The sequence below is a fragment of the Oryza sativa genome, chromosome 4 (genome assembly GCF_034140825.1).
Source record: "Oryza sativa Japonica Group chromosome 4, ASM3414082v1".
Classification (NCBI taxonomy): domain Eukaryota; kingdom Viridiplantae; phylum Streptophyta; class Magnoliopsida; order Poales; family Poaceae; genus Oryza; species Oryza sativa.
Window position 1 is genome coordinate 10083640 of NC_089038.1, and position 27593 is coordinate 10111232.

The 27593-nt window shown below is 38.4% G+C and overlaps 1 protein-coding gene across 5 annotated transcripts; it reads right to left on the minus strand.

The window, feature by feature from the left end:
* On the minus strand, positions 1 to 27397 carry LOC9266269 (probable cleavage and polyadenylation specificity factor subunit 1). Of its 5 annotated transcripts, none has more exons than XM_015780254.3 (26): positions 26907 to 27397; positions 26656 to 26793; positions 25524 to 25677; positions 25133 to 25268; positions 24055 to 24200; positions 23455 to 23550; positions 23307 to 23359; positions 22398 to 22529; positions 22258 to 22309; positions 22055 to 22171; positions 19878 to 20018; positions 19253 to 19375; positions 17824 to 17901; positions 16973 to 17092; positions 15362 to 15456; positions 14100 to 14293; positions 12787 to 13559; positions 12574 to 12654; positions 12429 to 12494; positions 11294 to 11371; positions 10420 to 10650; positions 9925 to 10053; positions 9659 to 9832; positions 5051 to 5236; positions 1641 to 2008; positions 1 to 672 (listed from the first exon to the last, which is right to left on the minus strand). In XM_015780254.3, exons 1-26 carry the CDS (start codon positions 27251 to 27253, stop codon positions 558 to 560), a joined length of 4323 nt encoding a protein of 1440 aa, XP_015635740.1. In that variant the 5' UTR covers positions 27254 to 27397; the 3' UTR covers positions 1 to 557. The 5 variants fall into 5 exon arrangements, with proteins under 5 accessions (XP_015635740.1, XP_015635739.1, XP_066165674.1 ...); XM_015780253.3 differs by having other exon boundaries at positions 19253 to 19378; XM_066309577.1 differs by lacking the exon at positions 11294 to 11371 and having other exon boundaries at positions 19253 to 19378.
* Between the last annotated feature and the right edge of the window lie 196 nt (positions 27398 to 27593).

A 27593-nucleotide genomic window follows, 5' to 3' on the forward strand; every position in this document is an offset into this window, starting at 1 on the left:
TGTGCATAAAACATGGCCCGTATAGTATAGAAGTTCAATGATCTTGAAAACGAACTTACAGCTTCAACCATGTCGCACTACTATAAAAAAAAGGAAATCCAGTAAGCTCAACTAGACTTCTGCTGAAAAGAGGGCGCAGACCTAATTAGCAGTAGATTAGTCTCGTCCTTATAAACCACTATGGCAAACACAGTGCCTTTCTAATTAATCTTGATCACTTCCAACTGTCAAGTGTCAATGATCTCTTTTACATTGTGGCTGCTATCTTCACAAGGTGTCAAATGGTCAGGTCACTGAATTTTGGAAGAATATCCAGCTTCTCCAGCATCATGTGGTTTTAAATAAAAATCGTAGACTAGCATGGTTGTCACAGTTTGCTGAGATAATTCCCTTAATGGCATACATCAACTATTAACCCTTGAGGACTAGCAAGGTTACACCAAAGCTGGTGCCAATTGCCATGAGATCACAGAAATTAGGAAGAAACTTCATGTGGCTTCAGAGTTGGCTAACTGCCAGCTTCTAAATCTGATTGACGCTATTATTTCCAATGTAATCTACAAGAAACTAGTGCCCAGTGAAATATCACTGAAGTTGGACAGTATCTGCGAGCGGGTAGTTCCAATCTGCTGTGCAACATCAAGCTGCTCATCTAATGACAACATCTCATAGCTACAAGAGAAAAAACCGGTCAATTAGCTAGGCATGTTATGACGTACAATGATTAAATAACCCACCATAAGAACTTCCTACAACACAGTACAATTTGCATCAATGCCTCAGAAAACCAGTTGCCTGCTCACTTCGCGGCCAACAGTAGAATTTCCGTTCAAGCAATATCCCCAGTCAAAGAAGCCTATCAGATTACTACTTGTTTGTGTAGTCCTTTCGGAGAAATAGTATGAGTTCGTACAAGGTATTAAGCTACCATTATGATTAAACCATTACTTATAGACATCAGTTGTGTATCATGTTGTGGGGACTAAACATTATTACCGAGGAATATATCCATTTTACACCACTTAACAATTGCAAAGGTCTAAATTACATGCTTCTTCAAAATTATCTGTTTCATAAAGGTAACTTTTATATTATTTATCTGAATCTCTTATGTTCTAAAACAGGGTTAAAACTTGTCTGAAGGCACAACTCAACCAAGGGCGCCAGCTGGTCTATGGCATAGACTAGTTTAGCAATTGACGGAATATAAAGTGGATAATTTGTTTTCCCCCTTTATTCAGAGACGAAGACTCATCAAAGGCATGGAAGTGGTAGTTAAATAGGCTCAGCTAATGTTCAAGTTATCACCTCTCATGGAGAGAAACCTGAGACACATCAACTACCCATCTACGGAGTACCTCCCAATCACAGAACCCATACACAAGAGACAACTGTCTTCCCATGGGCAACTCCTACAATATAGCATATGCAGCCTGAACTTTAGTACCCTGAGACTTCACACCATATCTATCCATTGAGACTTTAGTACCCTGAACTTTTATTACTTGAAAATAACCAAAATATTATTGCATTAGCAACTAATCATAAAAAGCAATGGTTAGCAAAACATTTTGTGCAGCGAACATAAGAACCCAAAAGCAAATGGGAAAATAATCAAGCTCATATGAAGGTAAACTTACTGTGCAAGAAGTTCGAAGTCAATGATGTTATCTGGTCCAGGACGATGTCCCTTCCCATTAGAATGAAACTGCCTGAATGACCTTGGATTCAAGCCACACACATGTGGGACAGCATCTACAAGCTTCCTCTGTAAGCTTTGCAGCCGTCGGAATGTTAGCTCATCAATAGGCGCAATGCATCCAATGCCACCATCCAGATTGCCAAAAAGAAGAGCGAAACGATTTGTCTTTTCAGACGATAAGCCCTGAGTAGGAAGCATTTGCAGCCTCAAAAACTTCGTTATATGGGCTCCGACATGAAATTCTGCTCTGGAGAGGAGCTTCTGCCCCTTCCAGCTCTCAACCATTTTTGGAGCGTAATAGAAGATCTGCATGTCACAACTTGTTTCAGTTGATGAAATGGTGCCAGATACTGTAATTATTAACTAGACAGTGGGGTTCGTTTTTCAATAATTAAACATCGTTGACTGAGCTATATAAGCTTTAACCACTACTTCAATAATAATAATAAATTTAAGAATATTTGAACTCTATACTATTATAATAGTACTATTGAAAATAAATCTAACAAATGGATAGTACGAATAGGACTCAATGCTGTCAATTATTAAAAAACAAGACAAAGGAAACAAATGTAAGTTAGCAACAATGCACACAAGCTCTGCTCTTTCTTTTTCTTTTTGGCATAGTATGATCATAACAATTCTTCACATTGTTTTGCTACTGGACATATCTCTACGACTTTGCTTAAGAAACAAGGATACCAAAGTACCAACCAGTAAGCAATATTGACAGAAGATAACGTTGGGTTAAGAAAGAGCGAGACATCAAAATTCCAAACCATCTAGTCCAGGTAATAGCCATTTTCTGATTTTATCAGGGATAAAAGAAAAATACATAAATTCAAAAAAACCAAACTCGCTAGTTGGTTTTATGCACATCAGGCCTCATTAGTATATTAAATATTTTTTAGTGGGAGGATAACAGCAAGCTACTTGTATTTGCAAAAGTGAGTGAAGAACAATTATTAAACTAGAGGGATCAAAGAAGCATCCATCAATTTGAGCCCAAAGGACATGATCACACGACAGATAAAATTACATGGCAAGAACCAAATGAACAATAAATACTTGTCTCTAATCCCACCCACTAATGGGTCTTAGAGCCCCCATAATACTCCCCTAAAATTCTAATCCATATATCTATAGGAAGGGGAGCTAAGATAGACTTTGTCTGAGATTGTTAGAAGGCCCAAAAGGCTGAGAAGACCCAAAAAAAACCTTACCCAACCGTAAATCTCATCTCCCTCGGTCGCTCTTGGCTCTTGCTGCAGAGGCGCCGTCGTGCTGCTCGCGTAGAGAGAGGCGGAGACGCGCAAGGGGGCAGGGACGGCACCGCAGGCGGCGGGCGCGGCGGCAGCCGGCAGACGAGCGCCTCCAGGCAGAGACGCAGAGTGGCGACGGGGCCGCGGGGGGACGCGGCGCGATAGCACTGCAGAAACACGCGGCGCGCGGGCACGCCGGTTGCTGGCCACTGGCAGGCGTGCAGCAGCAACTAGCAGGCAAGCAGCGAAGGGCCAAGCCGCCGAGGGTGGCAGCAGCAAGCAGGCAAGCAGTGCCAGCAGCAGGCCAAGTACTTGAGGATTTGAGGTATAGAAAATTTCTGATTTGTTATTTAAAATCAATTTCAATTGTCAAGTCTAGTTGTTATTAATAGTTCAAGTCTTCAAGAAATCATAGAGATATTGAATTGAAAATTTTGTTTGTGATTCCTAGTTTGCTACTCTGCTATATTGCTAGATTGTGAAGATGCCAAAAAGAACACTGCTCACATATTATTCTAGTTCAAGTAACACAAATACCAGCGATCCTCCACTCAATAATGAGATTGCAAGTCAGTCAAAGAGGCCTAGGGTAGAATTAATGTTCAAACAGGAAGAAAAGAACTTTTCCATTAGTGTATAGGCTCATTGAGTTAGTATTGATACTTCCGGTGGCAACGGCTTCAGTTGAGAGGATTTTTTCAGCCATGTCTCTTATAAAGACAGATTTGAGAAACAAAATGGGGGATGAATGGCTGAATGACTTGATGATATGCTATACTGAGAAGCATATTTTTAGAAGTATTAGTAATGAAAAAATCATCCGAAGGTTTGAAGATATGAAAAAACGTCGGATGTTACTGCCTACAAATAATTTAGTGATATGCTCCATGCCTCCATTCCCTACCTAAGTCTTTAAATTATTTGAAGCTATTGTTTGTCAATTGTCATTATTCATTAATTTGACATTTCTTTTGTATAGATTACCCCTGATGAAGAATAATTGGCGATAGGGTGTACTAGTGTCGCAAATCATGTCATCATCTATTGGACATTTAAATATTGCTTTGGTATGGATGATGTTATTTTTCGTTAATGACATATATTTATACTTTGTATTAGACATATAGCCAATTTACATGAGACATGTTTCAACTTTTATTGGTCACTTTGGTTTAGCCCCCACTATAATTTTATCCTAGCTCCACCACTGGCTGCTGCTCCTGGCATAAAGCTGCAAATATTCACCAATTGACTCAAAACACTTATTTTGGATTGCAGCTCCAGAGAACAGATCTATCTGATCTATTGCTCATCTTTGCTGCAGGGAAGCTTAACTTTTATGCACCGGAACGATCCAAACCAAGATTCCGGATCACCAGTTTATTTTTCAATAGCAAGTCTATGGCAGACTATATAGGCCAGATTATTATCACTAGGAGTTCTAGGAGAAAATGTTTGTCCAGTTGTTTTGTTTACTTCTAAAAGAAGCAATTACTGGATGCTATCTTGGACCCTGACGAACATAATAATATCCCATGAAACACACACAAGTGACAACACAAAATCTCATTGCTAGAGAGCTAGCCAGATGGATTAAATCGTAAATGTAAGCCAATAATGTACTCCCTCCGTCCCACAAAGACTTCATTTTTGCCGCCTTCCATGTGTCCCAAAAAGACTATCTTTGAAGCAATCAACGCATGGAGTTTAAGTGTTTCACGTAAAGATGAAGATGAAGATGAAAATGAAGATTAAGTGTTTCACGTAAAATGAGGTGGTATTAAAGTATGATTAATTACAAACTTGAAAAATAGATTAATCTGATAAGTTAGAGCAACTTTCATATAGAAAGTTTTCGCATGAAATGCACCGTTTAGCAGTTTGAAAAGCGTTCCACGAGTATCCAAATTTTTATCCCCTTTTTCAGCAGATTCAAGCGAGACCTAAGTGGGAGACATTCTAGTATTTTCACTTTGTATTGGTTTGTATGGGATAGGCAAAAATGAAGCCTTTTTGGGATGGAGGTAGTATGAAACTCGAATAAAAAGAGCTGATGCATGAAAAGAATTATGAGAAAGAAAATGACCTGCACATTCTTATCAGAATCTGAAGCTACAAGGCTCAGCGTGCTTCCATCAATTAAGAACTCAGTTGCAAAGCAATCGAGTGATCCAAAATCTTTTGCCAGGAGACTCAATTGAGAACCTTGCTCTTTCCAGCTCAGAAAATAAATGCTTTTATGAATATCACCAAACAAAACGAAGTTTTTGACCTGTTACAGAAACAATCTCAGAGGATTATTCAGACACCACAACCATTAAAGAAAGCAGTGCACATTATTGCAAATTGCCAGCTTATGCATGTTGAAATGCAAAATAGTATTACAAATTGAGTTCCTGTAATCTAGGATAGCCTAAATATGGATTGAAATGTACAAATAATACATAACATTGCAAGCACATGAAATCAAGACAATGTACAAGCAGACATTGAATTCAAATTTAAAAATTAATTATACAAATTTTCTGTAACCTTTGCAGCTTATTGCACCATTCATTGGGTCAAAAACTTACTAAATATTTCTGTCCGTAGGCTCATGGCTATCAGTTAATTTAAGAGTCTCTACTCTACGTCACTGAGTTTATCAACTTCCTAGGTCCAACAATTTGCCATCGACTTTATCCCTTTCTACAATATGCCACCGAGTTCGTCAATTGTTTCTACAGTGTGCCCAGCTATTTTTGAAAGAATAACCAAACTGCCCTTATATACATACAAGGGTTGGCAATTGATTGACACCAATAGCAGTTCCAAAAAATTATGAAATTTTCCGTTTGGTCTCCTTGCATGACAAAGAAGTTTGGGTAAATGTTTTAAGACTTTTTTCTTTTTTAATATTTTTAAAAACGTAAAATCTATAACGAGAGGCCTCTCGATCTGGTCTTACACAGCGACGACTGGCGCGGCCATCCGATTTAGTCGAGAAGCATCAGAGTTTACAATTTGAGAGAAGCATCGGAGTGTTAGGCATCCATGTCTTTTTTCCCTTCTTATAAAATTCTCTCAAATTACTTATCTGATCTACAATCCAATTACACCATTGTGTTCGTTGCAACTTGCAATTAAATCTTTACAATAAGATCTCACATGATTATATTACGATGAAAATTTACAAATTACTTTTATAATATATCTAAATTACTTTTAGATTTCACTAAATTACTTCTTAGACATATAAAAGTAAATTCAATAAAGTCTAAAAGTAATTTACATATATTATAGAAGTAACTTGAGACAAAAAGAAAGTAATTTTGTCATGACATTAGAAGTAAATCCGTTGTAGTGATAAAAACATAACTCTATCTAGAAACTAAATTAATCAGCACAAATTATGGAATTGACTAAAATAATAATAAAAGTAATCACCTCATAGCATTATGAATGTATAGGAAGTAATTTAATCAAATCTAAAAGTAATTTATATATATGATAAAAGTAACTTAGTATATAATAAAAGTAGTTTACAAACATAAATAATTTTTTCATCATAATATAATCATGTAAGATCTTGTTGTACAGATTTAATTGCAACGAGCACAATGGTGTAATCGGATCGTAGATCCGACAAATAATTTAAGAGAAAAATTTTATTTGGAATTTAGATGGGCAATGAGGATGCAAGTGGCAGGTGCTATTAAGAAGGGTAACGAGTTGATACCCACTGTACTATTTTGGTAAAAAAGATGGTCGCTGGTTAGCACTAACGAGTGCATGCGCTCCCTGTAGTCGCGTCCTTTTAAAAAGTTACTTTTGTGTGGTACATGAGTAATTGCTTAAACAAAAGATAATACTATAAAAATATTTTGTGTAACACATGGTAGATGATTTACATCAAAAACAGCAGCAAAAAAGTATTCTATGTACTCCCTCCGTTTCACAATGTAAGACTTTCTAGCATTGCCCACATATATGTAGATGTTAATGAATCTAAACACATACATATGTCTAGATTCATTAACATCTAAATGAATGTGAGCAATGCTAGAAAGTCTTACATTGTGAAACGGAGGAAGTAGCATATAACACATAAATTATATCTTATAAAATAATAGTAATGCAAAAATTTGAAACTTATAAACAAACTATTATGCTGCGTAACGAGGCTACACAAAACAACATCATTATTTTTTGAAATTTCGGATGGGATAAATCGATTGTTAATCTTATGTCTATAAAGGCATTTTTCTAAGAAATATTGTAGAACAATTGATATGCTCAGTGGTATGTTATAGAAAGAGGTAGTCAATGGCAAATTGTTGAACCAGGACAAACTCAATGGCATAGAATAGATTTTCTCTTAATTTAAATATGCAAAAGGTAGCATTGGAAATGCACCCACCAAGTACAAGAAATCTATACTACTTTAAATGTTAGTGGTGGTGGTGGTGGTTCTGCCACCAACCTTCTGACATGTGGGGACCACAGATCCATAGGAGGGGAACGGGAATCCTCGCCTACTCCCCCGTTCACCTCCTTGCCTTGGACATTGCCCATGGAACTCGCAACAGGAATTGTGCCGCCCATGCTTGGATCTGGCAGGGCGCCAGCTTCTGATGCCACTGTATTTGTACAGCAGTGCAGAGACTCACCACTGTTTGTCAATTTGGCGGGGCAGCACGGTAGCTGAGCGTGCTTCGCCAATGCTTGAATCCTTCCGCCATGGTCAATTCCACCACAACGCACCGCTTGTTGGCTGTTTTGTTGCTGCTGCTGCTCAAAGAGCACCATAGCGCTCAGGTTGAGCGGATCTGGTGGTCCCGGGCTCGGCGCTGCCGGTTCACTTGCTAGAGGGAGAGGAAGGGGACGGGAATAAATCGTACTAGGGGAAGGGGACAGAATTGCAGACGTGACCCTGCTAGATAGACTCGCCAAAGAAGGGACTGGAGGCAGGTGGTGCTGGAGAGGGCCAGGGGCTGGCGCCGATGGCGCTTGAGAATGGAGGAGATAGGAGTGGCAACGTTGGAGAAGGGAGGAAGCATGGCGTGGTCCAGCTCATAGAGGGAGGAGAGGACGCAACGAATGGTGCAAGCTGCAGGCCGCTGGCAGGTGTAAATGGGAGTTAAGGTTAGCAAGTTGTAAATGGGCCAGGCCTTTCCTGCTGGTGTACGAGAGTGTAGCCGGCCTGCCTGATATCACAGCAGTGCTGTATTGATAGAAATCAATTTATTAAGGACTGAATTGTCATAACTTATTATGCAATGTGCATATGTTTGTGTCTTTTTGCCCTCACAAGCAGAATTGTACTGACCTGTATTGCACCTAAATAACATGAATTCACATTAAATAGAGAAGATGATTAATTCAGCAGGCATCCAGAAAGTGAATGAAAAAAAGACTTGCGTCAGTTTTTCATCATGAAGCAACAGTGCTCTGTGCCCCTGCCTAGCTCAGCATGTATTTAGAAACTGATGGCAAAAATTGACTAAAACAGTTAAACAATTTTATGCTTTAAAATGTACTCCCTCCAGATAATAATAGCTAAATTTAGCTAAACTTTTAGAGTTTGGACTGAGGTAGTATGACAAAGGTTCTCTTTTTAAGATTCCATGGCAACATATGAGCAGATTAGCTAGTAATAAAAAAAATACATTATAGTCTATATTAACACTGGCTAGCACAGGTTTCTTGTTATGATCAAAGGGAACAGTTTTCAGGTTCCCAGAACTTGAGTTTGAGAGAAACCAAATGGTGCACACATTTGACGGATATTTTGGTTTGGTGTAGTACTATTGATGATGTCATTCCTGTGGTCGAGTATGCAGTTCCTACTCCTTTTAAAAAACAGTAAGAGGGATATCACTTCAACTCAAAAGTATGGTAACTACTTTATTTTTAACTCCACACTATGTTTTTACTATGCAAAAAACATTTAGCTAAATACACAAAAAAAAAATTCATCTGTAATATCAATTGTTAAAATATCAAAATATTACTTTAATCATTTTCTCCACATTTTTTTGGTTGTTTTACTGTTCTGGCTGGGGAAATATTTTCTGGTCAGGAAAACATGTCATTTTAAAAATCCAGTCAGAAAAATGTAACTTTAACCACTAATGTATAACCCCAATAAATTTTAATATTATGAAACTAATTTTCAAGACAAATACACACATGAATTTTATGTTCCCCAACTAGATATTATAGAAGATATTGATGATGACATGACGTACATCCAAAACAACTTTTCATGACCTGATGGAACACTATATAATTAATGTTATGTTTGTAACATGCAATAAGAACAGTTAGTGGCTGTGTCGTACATCTTTGTTATGAGAAAAGAAGTTGTAGTCAGTACAATGCATGAACACTGGAAAATCCAAAGTCCCAGCTGGCTCATAGGCATTAAGCTCCAATTATACTAACCTCCACAATAGAAGTCAGGGTTGGCTCAAAACTCCAAAGCTAAAACATCAGGTAAGGCCAGATTCAGGGAACCACTATTTACATAGCCTTGTGTATGAAGAAACAATTAATGCATTATTTCTTTCTATTTAATTGTTCCTATCAGCATTATGCATGGACTTTCGAGGAAAAATGATGCCTAGAGAACAGAAAACAGGAACTAAACCAAAAGTTACGTGCTCAAAACCTAAAAGCATATTAATTGAACCAAAAGCTATTCAATACTCACAATGTTCAGGCTCACAACATGCAAAGGGGCATCATAGAATGCAACAGCAGTCAATTCAGCACCAGTCCACTTGTTTAATGTGATCTTAGGACCAGAAGCTATCAGCAGATGACCTTGAAGAGACGCAACAGCTGATACAGCACCTTTACTCTCTTTTGAGTAGACTTCAGTGACCTGCAATTAGTGTTTACATGTTATCAAATCAATCGATACGTAACGGAAGTAATAACCTTTTTCCCAATTGCAATAATGCTCCCTCACAGTACCAGATTTTGAGAATTTTCACTTTTCGTGAAAGAGAACAGAAGCACACGTCCTCTAGCAGCTACATCCTCCCCAAGAACATAAGCAGTCCCAATGGCCAACAGGGTCTCATTTTCCTTGGTGGTTGTATTCTGAAGTAAAAATGCATAACTGTTCAGTGAATAATATAATTAAACCTACAGACATGTGTACCTTTGATCATTAAATTTTCAAACAAGATAAATCTCAAGCATAGAAATGACATGGCAACCATGCATTTGGAAGAAAAGAAGATAGAAAAAGGAAGTAATGATGACTTTATTATAGCTGACAGTTTATGCTAACAGCTCCATAATTGAATTATAAAGGGTCAAATATAGAGTATAGAGGGCATTTAGTTTGCAAAAATGTGCTTGTGGGTTGCTAAAATATGGTGTCTTCAACCAGACAGGTTCACTTGGTTTGTCACAGAAGTTCATATAGTTTGGTTTCAAGTGGGAATGAGAAAAGACGCATACATGTAATGTAACAATGCGCACGGTTAGAGCATTTTCAAACAATTGCATTGGAATTGTGGACTTCGTCTCCCAATGTCCACCAGGTTTCTCCAGCTCCAAAATGCGGACCTCAAATTCATCAACAGTATATGTCTTATGAAGGGCATCAGTGCTTGTAACATCGTTATCCATGTGATGAACTGATTCTTGATCAGCCATAGAAGAAAGAACTTGATTTAGGGGACGAACTACCTGCAGGACCAAAATGAGAATATTGTACTAGATAGTTGTACATAGGAAGAAGTCCAAATACCCTGAACTTTATAACTGGACATCCACCCCCCCCCCCCCCCCCCCGTCCCCAAAAAAAAAAAAAAAAAAAAAAAACTTTGCAATACCATTCGTATTACCCCCTAGGGTAGTTTGCACATTTGGAAGCTTAAATGAGCAGCTTTGAATAACTGATACAACATATTTACATATCATTAATAGTAGGTCATAAATTTCTTCTTACATAGTGATGTGACACTTTCACAATGTTGTTGCAGCGAATAAGGGAGTGAAAAAAAAGTTTTGCATGGAGATTTTTAACATATATATGTCTAATACGTATGTCATGTGATCAAACTCATCCAACATACATGCAAATTAGATGAAAAACCACTTTGCAAAATCACCTTAGGGGGTTGTATAAACTGTATTGTTTAGTTTGGGGGTTTGAACGTCCGGTTTTAAAGTTCAATATGCTAGATGGACTCTCAATCAAAGTTTAGGTGGCGGAGGGTGTTATTTGGACTTTATGTGTTGAACATATTCGAAAATGCCTCAAAAACATAATTAGATGCCAATGATAAATTATGTTAGAATTGCAGTAATAACATATACTAATACTTACAGGAACAGACACTATTAGGGGATAAAGAGATTGCTCTGCATAATACGTGACCTGATGTGGGGTGCCATGCAAAGGGACCTGCAAAGATGCAACATGGTCAGGTTTTCAAGGATGAGAAGGCTTCAGAGTAATTCAGTTTATTCCCTGAACTCTGGCTCATCCTGAACTACATAACCAGGTTCCTAACCCCCTAAACTTGCGGAATAAGAGCAGTTTGGATGGCCCAAGATTTTAGTTTCAAATTCCCTCCCTATACACGTGAATGGATTGGGATTGAGTCCCATCTAAGCAAGGACTGAGGTAATTCCTGAGGCGATTTTTCCCCCATGGCAATGGCATATTGGTGTTGCTCAGATTCACTTCAACATGATGGCATGGACCTGAATGGTTTTTAATTTGAACTGAACAAACAAATAAAGAAAGAAAGAAATGTCAATGTCAAAACTATTGTTGAACAGGGGCAAAGGGACAAGTTTTACCATGTCTTTAAGGAGATTTATCTAGTTAATTAAACCAAGTCAGAGTTGTGGAACAGGATACGTTTCCGAAGATACAAATAGCATACTAAATCTCGATGTCTCCTCCTGACAAACCACAACAATATCTATAGCCAAAGGTTGTAATAGTCAACAAGGACACACAAGGATGACTGGGTTGCAACACTCCTATTTTCAACAACAAGGGGTAGCAAGCATGAGTGGGGAACCAAGCATCAATAATGATAGGTTGAGGAGCAACCATCCGAACCTCAACCATATCCCACATGATTTTGTGATTCTCACAAAATTGAGTTGTTAAAATGCATAATTCTAATACCCCGCACACATGGTCCGCCTACTCCAACCTCCACATTATGAATTGCAAACAGTCACTCAATTATAGTGGCATCAGTGCAGCAGATGTTGATTCTGCAGCAGCACCATTTGAAGGATTGCAAGGTGTTCAAATAAGAAAGAACTTGTTAGCTCCAGAACTAGTTGTTTTGGCTTATATGAATGTGCATGTGATAGGCTTGTAAGAAGCAAGGTAGTGGGCACATTGGGTGCACATCTTGAGGGATTGTTTGCTACAAGTTTGGAATCTAGGGTAGAATGCTGACTGACCCATTTTTTGTTCAGGAGTTACAGTGAGGTACCTTTTGAACAGGCCAGTAGCTGTCATAGTTATATGCTGAGGGCAATTGGCATATCTTCAGAAAACCCTACAACCAAAAAAGAAGTGTATCCCTGAATCTCAAACTTTTAGTAAAACTATCTGACAACAATGCACAAACAACTAACCTGTGATGTAACATATATAAAGCCATGAGAACAATTTACATTATGCAGAACAGTAAAGGCTTCAATGGGACCGTCACATAACTGCAAAATAGTAAATGCTTCAGTTTGGTCATTTTAAAATGTCAAACTGGAATAAAAATCAAAAAATCAAGACAAGGAGCAAAAGTGGTCAAATGCAAGAACATTGAGAACTTGAGCATTGCATTTACATACCTGTGGGTGCACCCGCAATCGTTGTCGACAAACCATAACCCAAGCTGGCCTCGTGCCACTAAGAAATAATCCCTCATAGCCACCAACATTGTTAAAGGTTGTTATTCTTGGTCGTCCAAGAGTTGGTATGTCTTCTCGTGATGTTATATCTATAGAAACCCGGTGAAATCTGAGATTTCTGAGCCTGGAATCACTGGCATTGTGATGATCAGCAGAACCTTGAGGTGACAATGGAACCCTTTTCACATTGCTCTCCGAGGCTTCATAAGAGAAGGCATGGTAACACAACAATGTGCCATCATTCAATAGTCCAAAAAGGAAGGGTCTACTGAATTGACCAGACCATCTATGCATTGCAAGCTCAACTATCCGAATGCTATCTCCTGCTTCTTTCTTTAGGGAAGCTTTAGTGCAATCATATCTTTCTTTCGTGCTATCCTCATATATGAGCTGAGAAAATTTATCAACCAAAAGAGCCTCGCCAGAAATAAAATTTTCCACAGAGAAAACACATCGGAAACTAGGCACTTCAAAAATTTCCAGTTTACCGCTTTCATAGCAAATGATACAATATATATCAGATTGATCATGAGATGAAGTACCATTGCCATCAATTGCCTCCGCAATACCAGTAGATAACCATGCATCACTACGTGTCTTTGTCAGCCATGGTTCAGGACCTCTGTCACGATAAAGTGTACAGGCAGCGATTCGCTCACTTGAGCTAATAAATATACTGGGAGCATTCACAGAAAGAGTACAAGTACAATAATCTGCACGACGAAACAAAAAAGACATGTATTTAATTATTTCAGTAATTGGTGATGTGCAATTAAGATGACATATACAACTCGTCTAGCTGGCCATATCAAATTTACTTCCAAAAGCCTTTCCTAAACCTAATCCATCCAAATCTCACACAAGTTCATAGGCTAGAACTGAAATAAGAATCAGTCCCAATAGTTAAAACACAGTTCTATGCACCAGCTTAGTCCTAAACATACAAAGCACCAGATTGCTAACTTCTATCTTCATCTATCAGGAAATCATCACATGTCTGTGTCCTCTAAAGCCATATGAAAGCAAAATAGGTATTGCACTTCACCATCATATGCTTATTTGATCTCTACTTCCTCAAAAGGATTCTTTTTTTTTCTAGCATTACTTCCTCCAAACTACTTGACAATATGACAAATTGCATGCGATAAGTATATACTGGTGGACTAGAATTTTGAAGTTTGACCGAAGTTTGGACAAATAAAAAACAAATAACAACGAAAGCAATTCGTGTTTGACTAATGGATATGCATTACCTCCTATAAGAAGTTGAACAGATCCATCAACCATCTTCAAAAGAACATATGGATCTGCAATGGAAGCGCATGCCACACCGAGAGCCTCTGAACTAGATGATTCTGAAGCATGCGTAGTAAAGTTTAGCTCCTGTGTCATGAAAGAACCATCAAGCACACGAGCACCCTTACCATATACCTGTATGACACGCCGCCTGCAAAAAAAAACAGAAAAAAGACTCAACAATAATGAAATAATAGAAATTGCTAAATTTCCTGCATTATAACCTGAGTATCACATATCAGTTATATAGATACATAAGACAGTGATACACAATTTTCAAAATAAAAGGAGGGGCAAGATTTGAGTACATATATGTTAAAATATAATTGCAGCATGATATATGTTATGCCGCATACAAGAAGGCGCAGAAGATCCATTATGCCATCATAAGAAAAGGAAAAGGTAAAGGAGGAAAGAGATAGGGCACTTTTGCCCATTGTATCGACCAACAGGCATGTTATGCCCTTGCAGCCCAATCAACCCACCAGCACAGCAATAGAGGCTGCTTGACCTAACCCCTCTTTCATGTGCATGAAGCACCACGACCACCTCTCTTCTTCCTCTTGATTTTCACTTTAGGATACTCATCAAACTCCAGCTTCAACTGTCCATCCAGTGTGACATCCCCTCATTACTGCCCAGAATCAGCTTCATCCCCTGCTGTTCACAGGCATGACGCAAAGACATCGCGAAAAGCAGCGAGGAGAGGATTCCCTTGCTATGGAAGAAGCAGGACAGGAATGTGTATTGAAAAACGTATCACACAATGTATTAGTGAATTACCACTAATTGTTCTCATTATTTTCGAAATTTAACCAACACTTTGGCAATACACTGTATTGCTGGCTTGCTGCATCATTATGTATGTATCACATACAGGTAAGGCAGTTGGCTGGCGTACCAGTGAACCTTTAGATTTTTAACATCTTCAAATCTTCATTCATGTTTTATGAAAGCCGTCAGATGATGTGAAATGTAGGAAAACAAATTATGGAAGAGCACTAAACATACACATTCATTAGACGCACACATGAGAAGAGATAGTTGGAGTAATGTCATGACAAATTAGACATACCCTGAAACCCAGGTTGCTCAATCCACATGAGATAGTTGTCATAACTATAAGACATATGCAAAATCTATCTGTTCCACAGCAGATAATGCCAAACTACTATTTACATAATTGATATAAATTACAGAAATATTAGCAGTTGTATACCTCCCAAACAAGTTGCCAGCAGCAATGGTGCTTGCTTGAACAAAGTAATCAACAGTTTCTGTAACCTCTCCTAAGTCATCACCTGTCTCAAGTACCTTTCACAACACAATTATCAAATGGTTAGCCATCATTCCATCAAAAGTAAAGGGGAGGATCGATTCCAATCATAAGTTAAATAGCAAAACCATGTGTCAGCTGAATAAAATATTCAGAACATTGAAAAACACACCACATGGCATGACATGGTTTAGGAACACTCGCACAAACAAATAAAAAGAAGTGAAAGAAACAACATACACATAATGCAGGTCAAACCAGTACAGATATTGCTTGGGACAGGGAATAAATAGGTTTGCTTTTAATACTGATATTCACATTGCATGCAACCATTTTGGTGTAAAATTATTAAAAAAACCTTGCATACAGGTATACACCCATTTTCCGATCCATTTGGAAGGTAATGTTCACATGAAGCAACAATTGTGTTTCAAGAAGCTGAGAAATAAGTTTCCTAGAAGAGACAACAAACCGGACCATAGTTAACCACTCAGCACTTAATCAACTATTCCTGTGTCATGATTTTGTTCCAAAACCAACTCCACATAAAGCGAAAACATATACAGTACAAATCTGAACCATTATTTTATGGGGGAATGTTGTGGGAAATATTAGCTGAAAAGCATCAATTTAGTAAAATCATGAGAACCACTCCACAAACTATGTAGGGGAGATAAACAGGCAAAAATAGTACCAAGAAAAAATATATTTGGCCGTTCACTACTCTTTGCCTGATTATCCTCACTACTATTTGACATCACCTTCCCTACACCCCAACCTATTTCTCATCTCTAGCAGCCAGTAGACAGACTGCCTGGCAATCCTTTTGATCCCTGCCCATAACAGTATCCTCAATTATTATAACAGTTGGGGCATTAGAAATTTCCAAAGTTTCTAAAATAACTCTGTGTGGAACACGTTAAGTCACATGTACTTCCAGAAAACTTGCAATCGTATGGAATGACATTTAGCCATTTAGGACATGAGATAGAAATAGGAGGCTGAAAGCATATATTTTGGTCCCATTTATCCTTTTTATGTCCTCCCACATATAGCAATCTATACTCCTTATAAAAGGTAGTAGTGGTGATGTTCTTCTGCCACCAACCCCACCACCAACTCCCAATTTTCTTTTAGAGGAAAAATGGCATGTGGGGCTAGAGGACCCACATGTCAACCACTTCCACCAACTCTCTACTTTTTATAGGAAGGAAAAAGGATAGTGTGGGACTAAAGGGTCCACATGTCAATAACAAATATATACAGCAATTAAGAGATGGTAATAACAGGTTAATGATAATTTCCTTTAATTAATTAAAATCCAGTTGCAACGCATGGGCAATATGCTAGTATTCATTAAATTGTTTAGGATTTCTTGGATCATCTTATTATTGTTTAATTGTCATATACCATACCTAAAAAGGAACCAATGCAGGTTTCCTGGGACAACATTATAAGCATATCAGTTCACCACAACCAATGAGAGTACGCATCACCATACCCATGGGAAGGAGCATACATCAAACAGTAAAACAAAAAAAAAAAAGGTTTTACCATTGTCCGATTCTCCAGACTTATTATCAGATATGCATGATATTCATTATCTTCTGCCATTTGTCCACGGTAACTCTTATAGTAAACTGTCCAAATACCTCTGCAACTTGGTAATTCCACCTACAGAAGTTAAGAACAATGTAACTGAGTAAAAATAAAAGTATTCCACGAAGTACCTAAAAGTAATGACAAAATAAATGCATACTTGGTGTTGACCAATAGATGCAAAAGATGGACTGCTTTGTTGGAGATTTTCAAAAGGCATCAATGGCATTTTCAGTTTGGTTGAGCCATCAAGATATGATCCAGTGACAACAACCTTCTATTTCATGTGTGGTTACTATTTTACATGGGCCATAAAGTTTACTTAATTATGAACAGCCCACGCAAAACTAGCACCATATAAACAAACAAAATGTAAAATACAACAGCAAATCTTTCATATTAGACTCAGGATAACTGGTTTCACAGCAATATTGCTGACAACACGAGACTCAGCATACAACAGCAAATCTTTCACAGCAAAAACCACCATGTGTTCCATACTAAATCATGTTTCACCACCAGCATTAATATGTTAAGTGAAACATTTATTGCCCCAGCCTTACTAATATACTGAATGGCCCAATCTGATCCATCCCATGCTTAAAGTAGAAACGGTAATTATGACCCAAATGATCTGCATGCATCATGGAACTAATGTGTGCTCATCAGCTATTGTAAAGCCAACAAAATCAAAGATCTCGGATGAACGAGCAAGCTAATAATAAAACAAACTGATAAAGAATTTGCAACTTCCCAAAAAGATTGCAAGTACTCAAAATACCAATGGTAAATGAAAAAATATTTACCTCAGTAATTAAATCAGGACGGATAGATTGTTGAAGGACAGAAAGTGAACCATTTTTACCATGACCAGAACAGCACACCTGAAATAAGCTTATATTGTTTAGAAAAATGAGTAGCCCAAATCAAGGATAAATTACATACAGCAGTACTTAATTAAAGGAAAAAATGGTAATAATATGCCACAATCAAGGTTTACAGTTTAGAAATATGCCATTCGCATGCCTCATCCTTCCCTACTGCTGCACCTTACTCCCATGATCTCCACAGATCCAACAGATGCTATCTTGATGGTGCACTGCTGCTACCAATGGGTTCCAACATTGCTGCGGAAAGCAATGAAAAGACAAATGATGGGGTGGTGCATTGTGGATTGCAACGTTCAGATGTGAGAAGGCAGTGCCAATGCTCATCAATGTTTACAATGCTGACACTAGCACTGGTGAACCTTGCGGAGGCTATGTCAATGTCAAGTGTGCTGTTGGGTTGCGCTAGTGCCTAGGAGGCCTGCGTTGGAGAAACTAAGAAAAGTAGGTCAGTGGAAGGACAATGATGCTGGCTGGACCTGGTATCAAAAGAGATAACTCCACGGATTTTTCTAGAGCTTATCAGCAGCCAAGGACGCCATGACTGCTCGTTACTCATTCAGTTGGCACCCGCCTTCTCTGGAACACCACTAGTTGGTCAATGGCAGCCATGGAGTGGGTGGAGATGGGAAAGGACGAAAGAATAATGGGGTTAAATCAGTCCATTTGCCTCCATATTGCAATGGCATATTCCCAATCCACAATTCTCAGCAACATTTTTGTAAACTGCATGCTTTGAAGTGGAATATATATATACTATCCTTTATTAAATCAGGATAAATAGATTATTGCATTCCTTTAATTGTTGCACTGAATTGACAGATATGTGAAAGGTGATAAAAAAAGTAAAATGTTAAGATCGAATATCGTCAACATAATAATTAGCACATATTCATGCAGATTATTCAATAGCATACATTATGGACCATTGATGTTAACACCTCAATTGATTACAGATGGCACATTGTTCCTAATTATGTTTATTCAGTCATGTACTATGTATAAATATAAACTCATCAGAGTTCCAGTTAGCAATTTACCCATTCTGGTAAACATTCAGTTTATTGTCTTAATCTTTTCATTATCTTGTATTTAATTCCTTGACTTGAGAACAACTAATCTTCAAAACCTAGCTAGTACTAATATCAGAAACTTTTGGAATTTTCAACAACCAGCTGTAACCTGCTGCTTACAGGTAGGATTTGAAACCTTGGTTTGCCATACTAAAGATAAAAAAAACAAACCACATATGCACATCCAACAATAGTAGCTAAATCAACCATAGAACTGATTGACAAAGACCCAACAGTAATAAAAGATCAAAAGTAAAGATTGCCATGCCACTGACCAACTCGTAATTGCTTTGCTTCGCATTTCCCATTGCATTGGGATCTGCATTGGCTCTTAAACCATATGAAAAATCTTTCAGTGGACCAACATTGATCAATGCATCTCTCACAATGTATGATATCTTCTGCAAAGAAAAAGCCAGTGAATTATATAGTCAGAATATAATGAGAAGCAACTGTGATATTTTTTAAGAGAATAAGTAATATAGTTCGTGATTGGAAATGGTAGCCAAAAAGAAATAGTAAACAACTATATACAAGATGAAGACCCTTTGTTAATTGAAAAAGATAATGGAATTGTGCATTGTACAGGAAGGATAAACGTCACTGTATAATCAATCCACATAACCAATAAATGAGTAAGATTGTGCGCTTTTCTTCTTTTATCTCAACTTTCTTATATTAGCAAATATTGACTAACCAAGTTTGAAGGATTATGTTTGGCACAACCTTTTCTCCGCTAGTAGGTCCCACATATCAAAATTGGGGACACTGGTGATGAGGTGGTGGCAGATTCACCACCACCACTTGCTCTTTTTAAAGGAGTACAGATAATTAGAACATATGATTCTGGAACCACAGGTAGCTAGCATACAGTTGAAACCCTGAAAGTAATACTCAGACCTGTGCTGATTCTAAACTGTTTGGTGCAATGATATTCTGAAAGGAAAGTTCCTCAACACTGGTCACATCTTGTAGAACATCAGAAGGAATCCTCTTTAGGCGCTTGGAGAAAGGCAGATCACCTTCAATATCAGCAGAGCGCTACAAAAGTAGATTGCTATATCATTAGTCACCAATGCTTTCAAGGGACAGCCATAGCTCACCTTATACGTGGTATTTTTCAAAGGCTCAACGCTACATGCAACAAAAATAACCATCCATGTTATGTACATATTTTACTATTATTCTATAGCGATACTAGTATTAATTAAAAGTATAATTTAATATTGTGTAGAAGTACATTTTATGGTTAATTAACTAAATGTATCTTTAGATGCTTTAACAAAAATATACAATGGTGTGAGGTGTGTAGGGGGGAAGGGGGGCATCTCATAACAAATCTTATGTGCCACTAATATACACACGGTGTCAGGTCAGCATAAAGACGTAATGTTTCGAACCAGGGGGTAAAGCAGATGTATTTGAGAGTTTAAGATCGTAAAATGTCTTAACTCGAAGGTTCAGGGTTGATTTCTGGACTTCTGTCAAAAGTCTAGCCTTGAAAATGAACCTTATATTCATTGAATGCCCTAAATGATGATACCATCGAACAAGCATAGAGAGGTGGTAGTAGCAGAGGAAGAGAAGAAAAGGCAGTGGATGGAAGATGAATTTGCCAAGGCTTGTACTCCTTCCGTTCCCAATTGATCATCATATTACAGGAGTGCACCCAAACCAATAAAAGCTAATAACTATCATGTACTACATTTAATCTAGTAACAAACTCTGATGCATGCACCATCCCCACTATTTCCTAGCCAATAACAAACCAAGACATTGCATGTTGGTTGTAAAGGGTTGTGTGCATGGACGCATGCATCAATGTACATTTACTCCTATGCACACATAACAAATAGACCTTGGAATAAATACTACTAATATGATGATCATTTGGGAATGGAGGAAATAACCTTTAATGATCTCTAACGAGTGGCCAGTTCTTTTTTTTTCTCAAATACGCAAGAGCTGTGTATCATTGCATAAATAGAAGAAGAAAGGTGTCCAAACACGCAAAAAAAACAGAAAAAAGTACAAGAACTCACGCCACCACAAAAACAAGCCACCACAAGGCAGTAAAATGACCCTGGTTGCCAGTTCTCAAGTATCACGTTGGTCTAAAAAATCCTAAAAACCAACCCAATAACCATTTCTACTGATCTGCCAACAGAAAAACTATATGGCAAGTTGAGAAACATAAGAGGCATAGTTGTTAAACCTGGACCGGCCATCAAACCAGTGAGCCCATCAGTTCACAGTTCATTGGCAGGACCGTTGGTTAAATAACATTTTTTTACTTTTTGTTGTTTTGGTTGACTCCAAGGAAAAAAATCGAGTGCTTCTCCTTGTGAAATCAACAATGTGGCTTGCTCAGTTGGTTTACTAGGTACATGGGCAAGCCAGTGATCACGGGATCGATCCCTCCTCCCACGCATGGAGTTTGATTTTTCTTGAAAAAAGTATAGCCGGCCAGAGACTGCTCCAGGTTTTTAGCCAGTTTTATACAAAACTGGGCAGTATAACCAGTTTCTACCGATTCATGTGCATCCCCAGTCTTTTAATCAAATCAGATCACACCTCAGTCCGGTCCGGTTTTAATAACTATGATAAGAGGCATTTGGAACATAAAATTGAGGTGCCAATAGAATGACTTGACAGTGAGTGCCATAGATGTGGCATCATCTGTTTGACAGGAGGATCAATAATGCAAGCTGCAAACAATGGTGTAAACAATCGGACACTAGCAGATGGATCACCGGGCACCGGCACAAAGTAGCAGCACCCATATGGTTATGCTGCCATGGTCATGCTTCAACACCATGAGAAGAATTAGAACTAATATTGCATTCAAGCTCAGTTCAAAAAAATCATTGCATTCAAGCCCAATGGTGAATTATTGGGTTCAAATTTTCAAAACCACAAGTACAGAAATATTGCATCTCTAGTTACATGTTTTCTATAATGACAGTAAAAAAGAACTCATTTCAGGTGTTGTTCCAAAAATATAGGTATCCGACATGTAGTGAAATGTTTTACTTCAAAGATAAAAAGTAAATCAACACAGATATCTCAGTACACACCTCATTTGTTAAATCTTGCAAAACAGATTTTGATGCACAGTAGGAAAATTGCACAAGAAGGCTATCCCCCAGACGACTACCAAGGAAGAAGAATGAGTTTCCAATAGATGTCACAGCCTGTCCATAAATAGGTTAGTAAACTTAAAAAAGAGCAATATCTAAAAAAGGAAGCATATAAGCACAGAAGTACATAGGTAACCAACCGAACTGAGGACAGATGCTTTTGATTTCATAAGATCTAATCTCTGCACAACTCTGTAAAAAGAATAAAAGAACATGTAATGATCAACTCTGAACAACAGTAGCACAGACAATAGGACAATGAACCATAGAATTATCATACCGCCCATCATAAACCACTGTAAGTAACAGCATCTCTCCAGCCTTTGTCGAGAACATTACAATGTCATTGGACAACCAAGTTGCTTTAGCTGCATCAAGCTCAACTTGGAAATTTGACTTAGAAATTTCTGGGCTGCAAAGCCAGCAAAAGAACAGAAGGTTACCAGCATACAAATCTACTGAAAAAGAAAGAAGCTAAGCAATATCAATACGGTATAGACTACAGAACTTAAGAATAATCAACTATTCAATATTGATAGGTATAACACTGCTGCCGGAGTAGTATATGTGCCATATTTCGCAGGTTTTCTATATCTTTTTGGATCAACCCACTATTTTCATGTAAGATTTGCTCTCAGCAAGAAAAGCATGCCAGTACAGTAGATTTGACTACCTTTTTACAACCAAATAAGTACAATGAGGTGTGTTATGCACACCCAATCACCCATAATCAACAGCAAGCACCTTCTAGTAATTTCACCTTACGAATTACTCAGTTCACATGTTTACCAGTACATCAAGATGGGCTCAAATGCTGTGCTAATGTCTCAGTTAACACCTTTAGTAATAATGGATTTAAAAGTATGTAGCTTCAAACATAATCTTCCAAAAAAATTAAATAATTAGGTTGCTAGGACCTAGGGGAAGTTCAAGATGGTTATTTTAATCTTATTTTCTATGGACAACCATATAAGAAGAGACCACACTACACGTCTTGAGCTTATCACTTTTAAATCAGGTATCCACATTGGTGATCTTGGTATGTGATTGTGATGGTACTGCACCACTGATATGTGTGTAGCCGTGTAGTAGTTAAGCAGAAACAGGGCCCATTTGTATGTGATCCGAGAAAAAGAACAAACTATCGTAATCCAATTAGTACTTTGCATTTAACATATACAAACAGTACCTGCCATCAGGGTGTGATGAGAAATTGTTCAGGTCAAGAGAACACGATGTGGACTACAATAACAAAGAGAACTTCAAATCAATGATCCACGTTCAGCAAATCAAAATAAAGTATGTGCCTTCACCACGAGTATTTAAAGGGATCAAACCTGACTATGGTAATGGATGGAATTTGCACAGATCACAAGAACACCACTAATAGGGGGAGGCACTGCAAGAAGTTGGTATGCATCGTGGGGCAGATTCTGAAAGGAACAAACACTTTGTAATGGTAAGTATATTATTTTGTAATGGCAAGAAGTTATATATAGAGTCAAATAAATCCAGTGCTTAAACGCAATGGAATCCCTAAAATATGTAATACAATTGAGCAATCAACAAGAAAAAAAAAAAGGATTCGCGATCATAGTATGTCAACTTTGATCTATGGACAGAAATGATAGCACCACTAAAATCAATACCATTCACCTCAATGCGGTATTGCTGACCTAAAATGAGGGACTTGAATACTAGGATTAGTCCTGAAATAGAGCAAAATTTGATAACTTATCTAAATTCGGAACATTTACCAATCACAGATAAACCTACCGTGTTCTATGCAAAAGAAATAAGTAATTATTTAGTGAATACCACAAGCCACCTTAGTACATTCTAGTACTCTGAACGCCAAAATTTATTGCCGAAAGAACATAGGAATAAGCTACCAAAGACAGAAAAGACAATGCTTAGGAGCAATCTTGTACACTTACAGCTGCAGACCATATCACTGGATGTTGCTTTAGAGTCATGCTGATGCTAAATGCAGATATCATGCATGTATGGTGCTTTGATAAGATACGCCCAGCCCATGTAGGCTCTTGCTCATGAAGTATGACCAACACAGGCTCAATATAACCTAAAGAAATCATAAATGGAAAACAGCATGAATAGCAAGGTTTCACATTTGGATAGTTGTAGCACTAGTGATGAATATATAAATGGAATGCAAAAGGAGACTCCTCATGATATGCAGATCCAGCACCAGTATCAATTTCCACTATGTCTGAGACTTTATTTTGTCACAGGAAGGAAATATCTCCTACAACAAAATCATGTGTCAAACTGTAAATTAAATACTAAACTTACAGCTTACAAGACATCAGTACTTCACAAGCGAAACATTTCAATGATTTAACGAGGAATATGAAATTACATTGCAAAGTTTGCCTTCTTATAGATTCCAACCAAGTTAATATATATATGCCAGTGGCCACAAAACTCCATGATTTGTGGACGGAGGGTAGATAAAGGGATAGAAATCAACTTAGTTGAACAAATATTATGGGCTAGAATCAACATATTTTGGGACGGAGGGAGTATTTAACAAGCTAAATATTTAAAAGATTCAATATAGAATGCAAAACAAAAGGTGTAATTTTCGATACAAATAAAAACAAAATGTGTAGGGAGCAAAAATGAAAATTCAAGCTACCTAATTCTTATTTGTTGTTGACATGCGACACCACTTGTAAGATGTGGAACACAAAATTATACAAGTGTAAGCTGTACAATGCATCAGCAACAATCATATATAATGATTAAACAAAAAGATAAAAGATATCAGAATATTTTAAAAGAGGCAAATATGTAATAGACATAAAGCATAAGGTCAGCAGAATCGACATGAAAATAATCAGAGACAAGCTCTAAAAGGATGATAGAAAATAAGCATACAAGTATCATGACACAACAGCATACATAAAAAGTTCAACATGATTATAGAAAAACATGAAAAAACAAATGTGTGTAGTCTGCGATATAGTATGTGCAAAACAGATCTTATCTCACCATGTACAAAAGCAAAATCTTTGACATGGTTCATATCTAAAGCTCGTAAGTCAATCAAATATGACGACTCAATACAAACAGCAGTAGAACTCAATGCACAGGTGGGTTCATCTTCTCCAACTAAGCTGTGGCCAACCTAATATGTACAAAAATACCAAAGATTATCAATCAAACACACAACGTTGGAGGAGAGTAAAATATTTGTAATCTACTGATCCAGACAAGTAATCACTATCCATAGCACTAGCATTTCTAAATGGGCCCATATTCTTAGAGCAAGTGTTGGCATAATGAAAACCTGATGGTAATGAGAAATGTAATAAGAGATAGAGATGGGACAAAATATATATATTTCAAGACAAAAATATGTGATACATCACGGAAATATCACCTGGGCAGCTTTTAGAATAATCATCTGAAGTCCATAAGCAAGTGCAGCACCACATCTTCCAAGAGGATCAGCCTTTATAACAGGACCCCAAGCAAATGATTCCCTGCCTCTCTTCAGATGCTGCCATTCTGGGCCCTCAAAGCAGTGCATTGAACTGAAACATCAAGAATGATAATGAAATACTGATAGCGCATCAGCCTGTAGCAAGGAAAAGATAGCAAAATAGTTGCACTAAAGAGATGGAGTTTTCAATTTTATCTACATTAGAAAAAAGGCAGAAAAAGTGAATAACGCTAGTTAGAAACAGCCTCTGTATCATTCAAAATTTTCCGATTAGCAGGTTTTGCGGGATGGTCCCAACTGGCACCCTCAACGATCGATGAATGACCAAGCCCTTTGGATATTGAAGACACATTGACCATCAAAGGCCATCCGACAAGCTACCAAGAGAAGAAGGATTCACCCACATGCAATTCATTAAGGACAGAGAAGACTCCTTTGACTACCAAACACTGAGTCCAGTTAAGAGACACAGTGGTCCGTTCTTCATTCCTGGCTCAATAGCCAGGGACGACCTCGCTATAGACACAGTCCATGGCTCCCCGTGGGAACGATCCATGCACCGAATATAAGAAAATGTCTAATGTACACCCAGGCCATAGACACCTTTATTAAGGCCACCCACATGTAATTTCTTATGTATCCTGCTCAGACGGTCAGACCTATAAATGCAGCCTGAGCAACAGTTTAAAGGGCAGTTTCCTTGGTGCCAAAATTCTAAATGTACTCTAGTTCGTCACACTAGCTCCACTCCAAAGGCTAGGGGTCTTTGAAAAGACTCCTAGATCCTTACAGCTTACTTCATTGGTTCGTTACTTGACATGTAAGCTGGTCCCAAGGGGATACTCTTATCCTAATAACTTGCTAAGTTGCTATCAATTTGCTTGCTGCTCGTGTGATTCAAAGGTCATCCCAATGTCCCAGTGGTAAAGTTTGACATACATTAGTTGCATTGTTACCACATACATCTGTTACAAAATCTACAATTTTGCAAATGGGGACTATATTCACAGTAATCAAGAATCAATAATTTAACGATTATAAAAGGAGAATGAGGAAACAGTATGCATACCTAGTACGCAGGCCATGGATAGCATCATCAAACTCCAAACAAGTTATTTTTGCATCCTTAAATGCAAGTGCAATAGTGGCTCGCCTATTCTCCGCTCCATCTGACAACACGGTCATGGACTCAATGTTCCCATGGAGCCTACATGCCATTCATCAACAAATTAGTACACAATAAACTAGGACCAAATCCTTTCGTTTCTGAAATCTAAAACCAGTGGTAAATTGTAAGAAGCAAGAGACCGCCCACCGCACCTGTAATAGCACACCAGCTCCAGGCGCGCCCCGGAGATACCGTCCAACACGGCACCGGACGAAGAGGACGGTTGGGTGCCACCGCCTCCATCCTCGGCCGCCGTCTCAGCCCTCACGGCGTACACCTCGAGCACGTTCGCGGCCGCCACGACCAGGTTGGGCGAGGGGCCTAAGCGCCTTGGACGCGACGCCGCCGCCGCCGAGTCGATGTCGCCTTCGGGCCCGGGGCCCACCGTCGCGGCGGTGAAGAAGGCGGCGGCGTCCGAGGGGGAGTGGGTGACGAAGCCGGCGGCGCAGTGGTCGACGCCGGTGGGCCAGTGCATCATCTTGTAAGCCGCGTAGCTCATCTTCGTGCGGCTCCGGCAGTCCGGCGGGGCTAGGGTTTGGGACGCGGTGCGATCTGAAATTTTTCAAGCAGAAACGCCACAGGCAAAAGGGGGAAGGAGGACGAAGTGCAGGGAGGGAGGCTTCGTTATCAAAGGGTGTTTATTACATAACCCTAAAACCTTCCGCAATGATATAGCCGTTTTCTTTTACAAATCGGTCCGTTTTATTTAGGGAATTACTATATAGCTGCCTGCTGTTTTATTTGTTCCTTTCAGCCGAATTCGTGGCCGCCAGATCGTTCCAAGATTTGTGTTATGTTATTGGGCTCGTCCCAACAATCGGGTTAAACCGGTTTTGTTT

Coding starts and splice junctions, on each gene's coding strand:
- LOC9266269 (XM_015780253.3), bottom strand. CDS start 27,253: ATGAGCTACGCGGCTTACAAGATGATGCACTGGCCCACCGGCGTCGAC. Junction 22,172..22,257: donor AAGCATCTGTCCTCAGTTCG/GTTGGTTACCTA, acceptor ATTTATGGACAG/GCTGTGACATCTATTGGAAA. Junction 15,457..16,972: donor GTCTGGAGAATCGGACAATG/GTAAAACCTTTT, acceptor GTGTTGTGAAAG/GTACTTGAGACAGGTGATGA.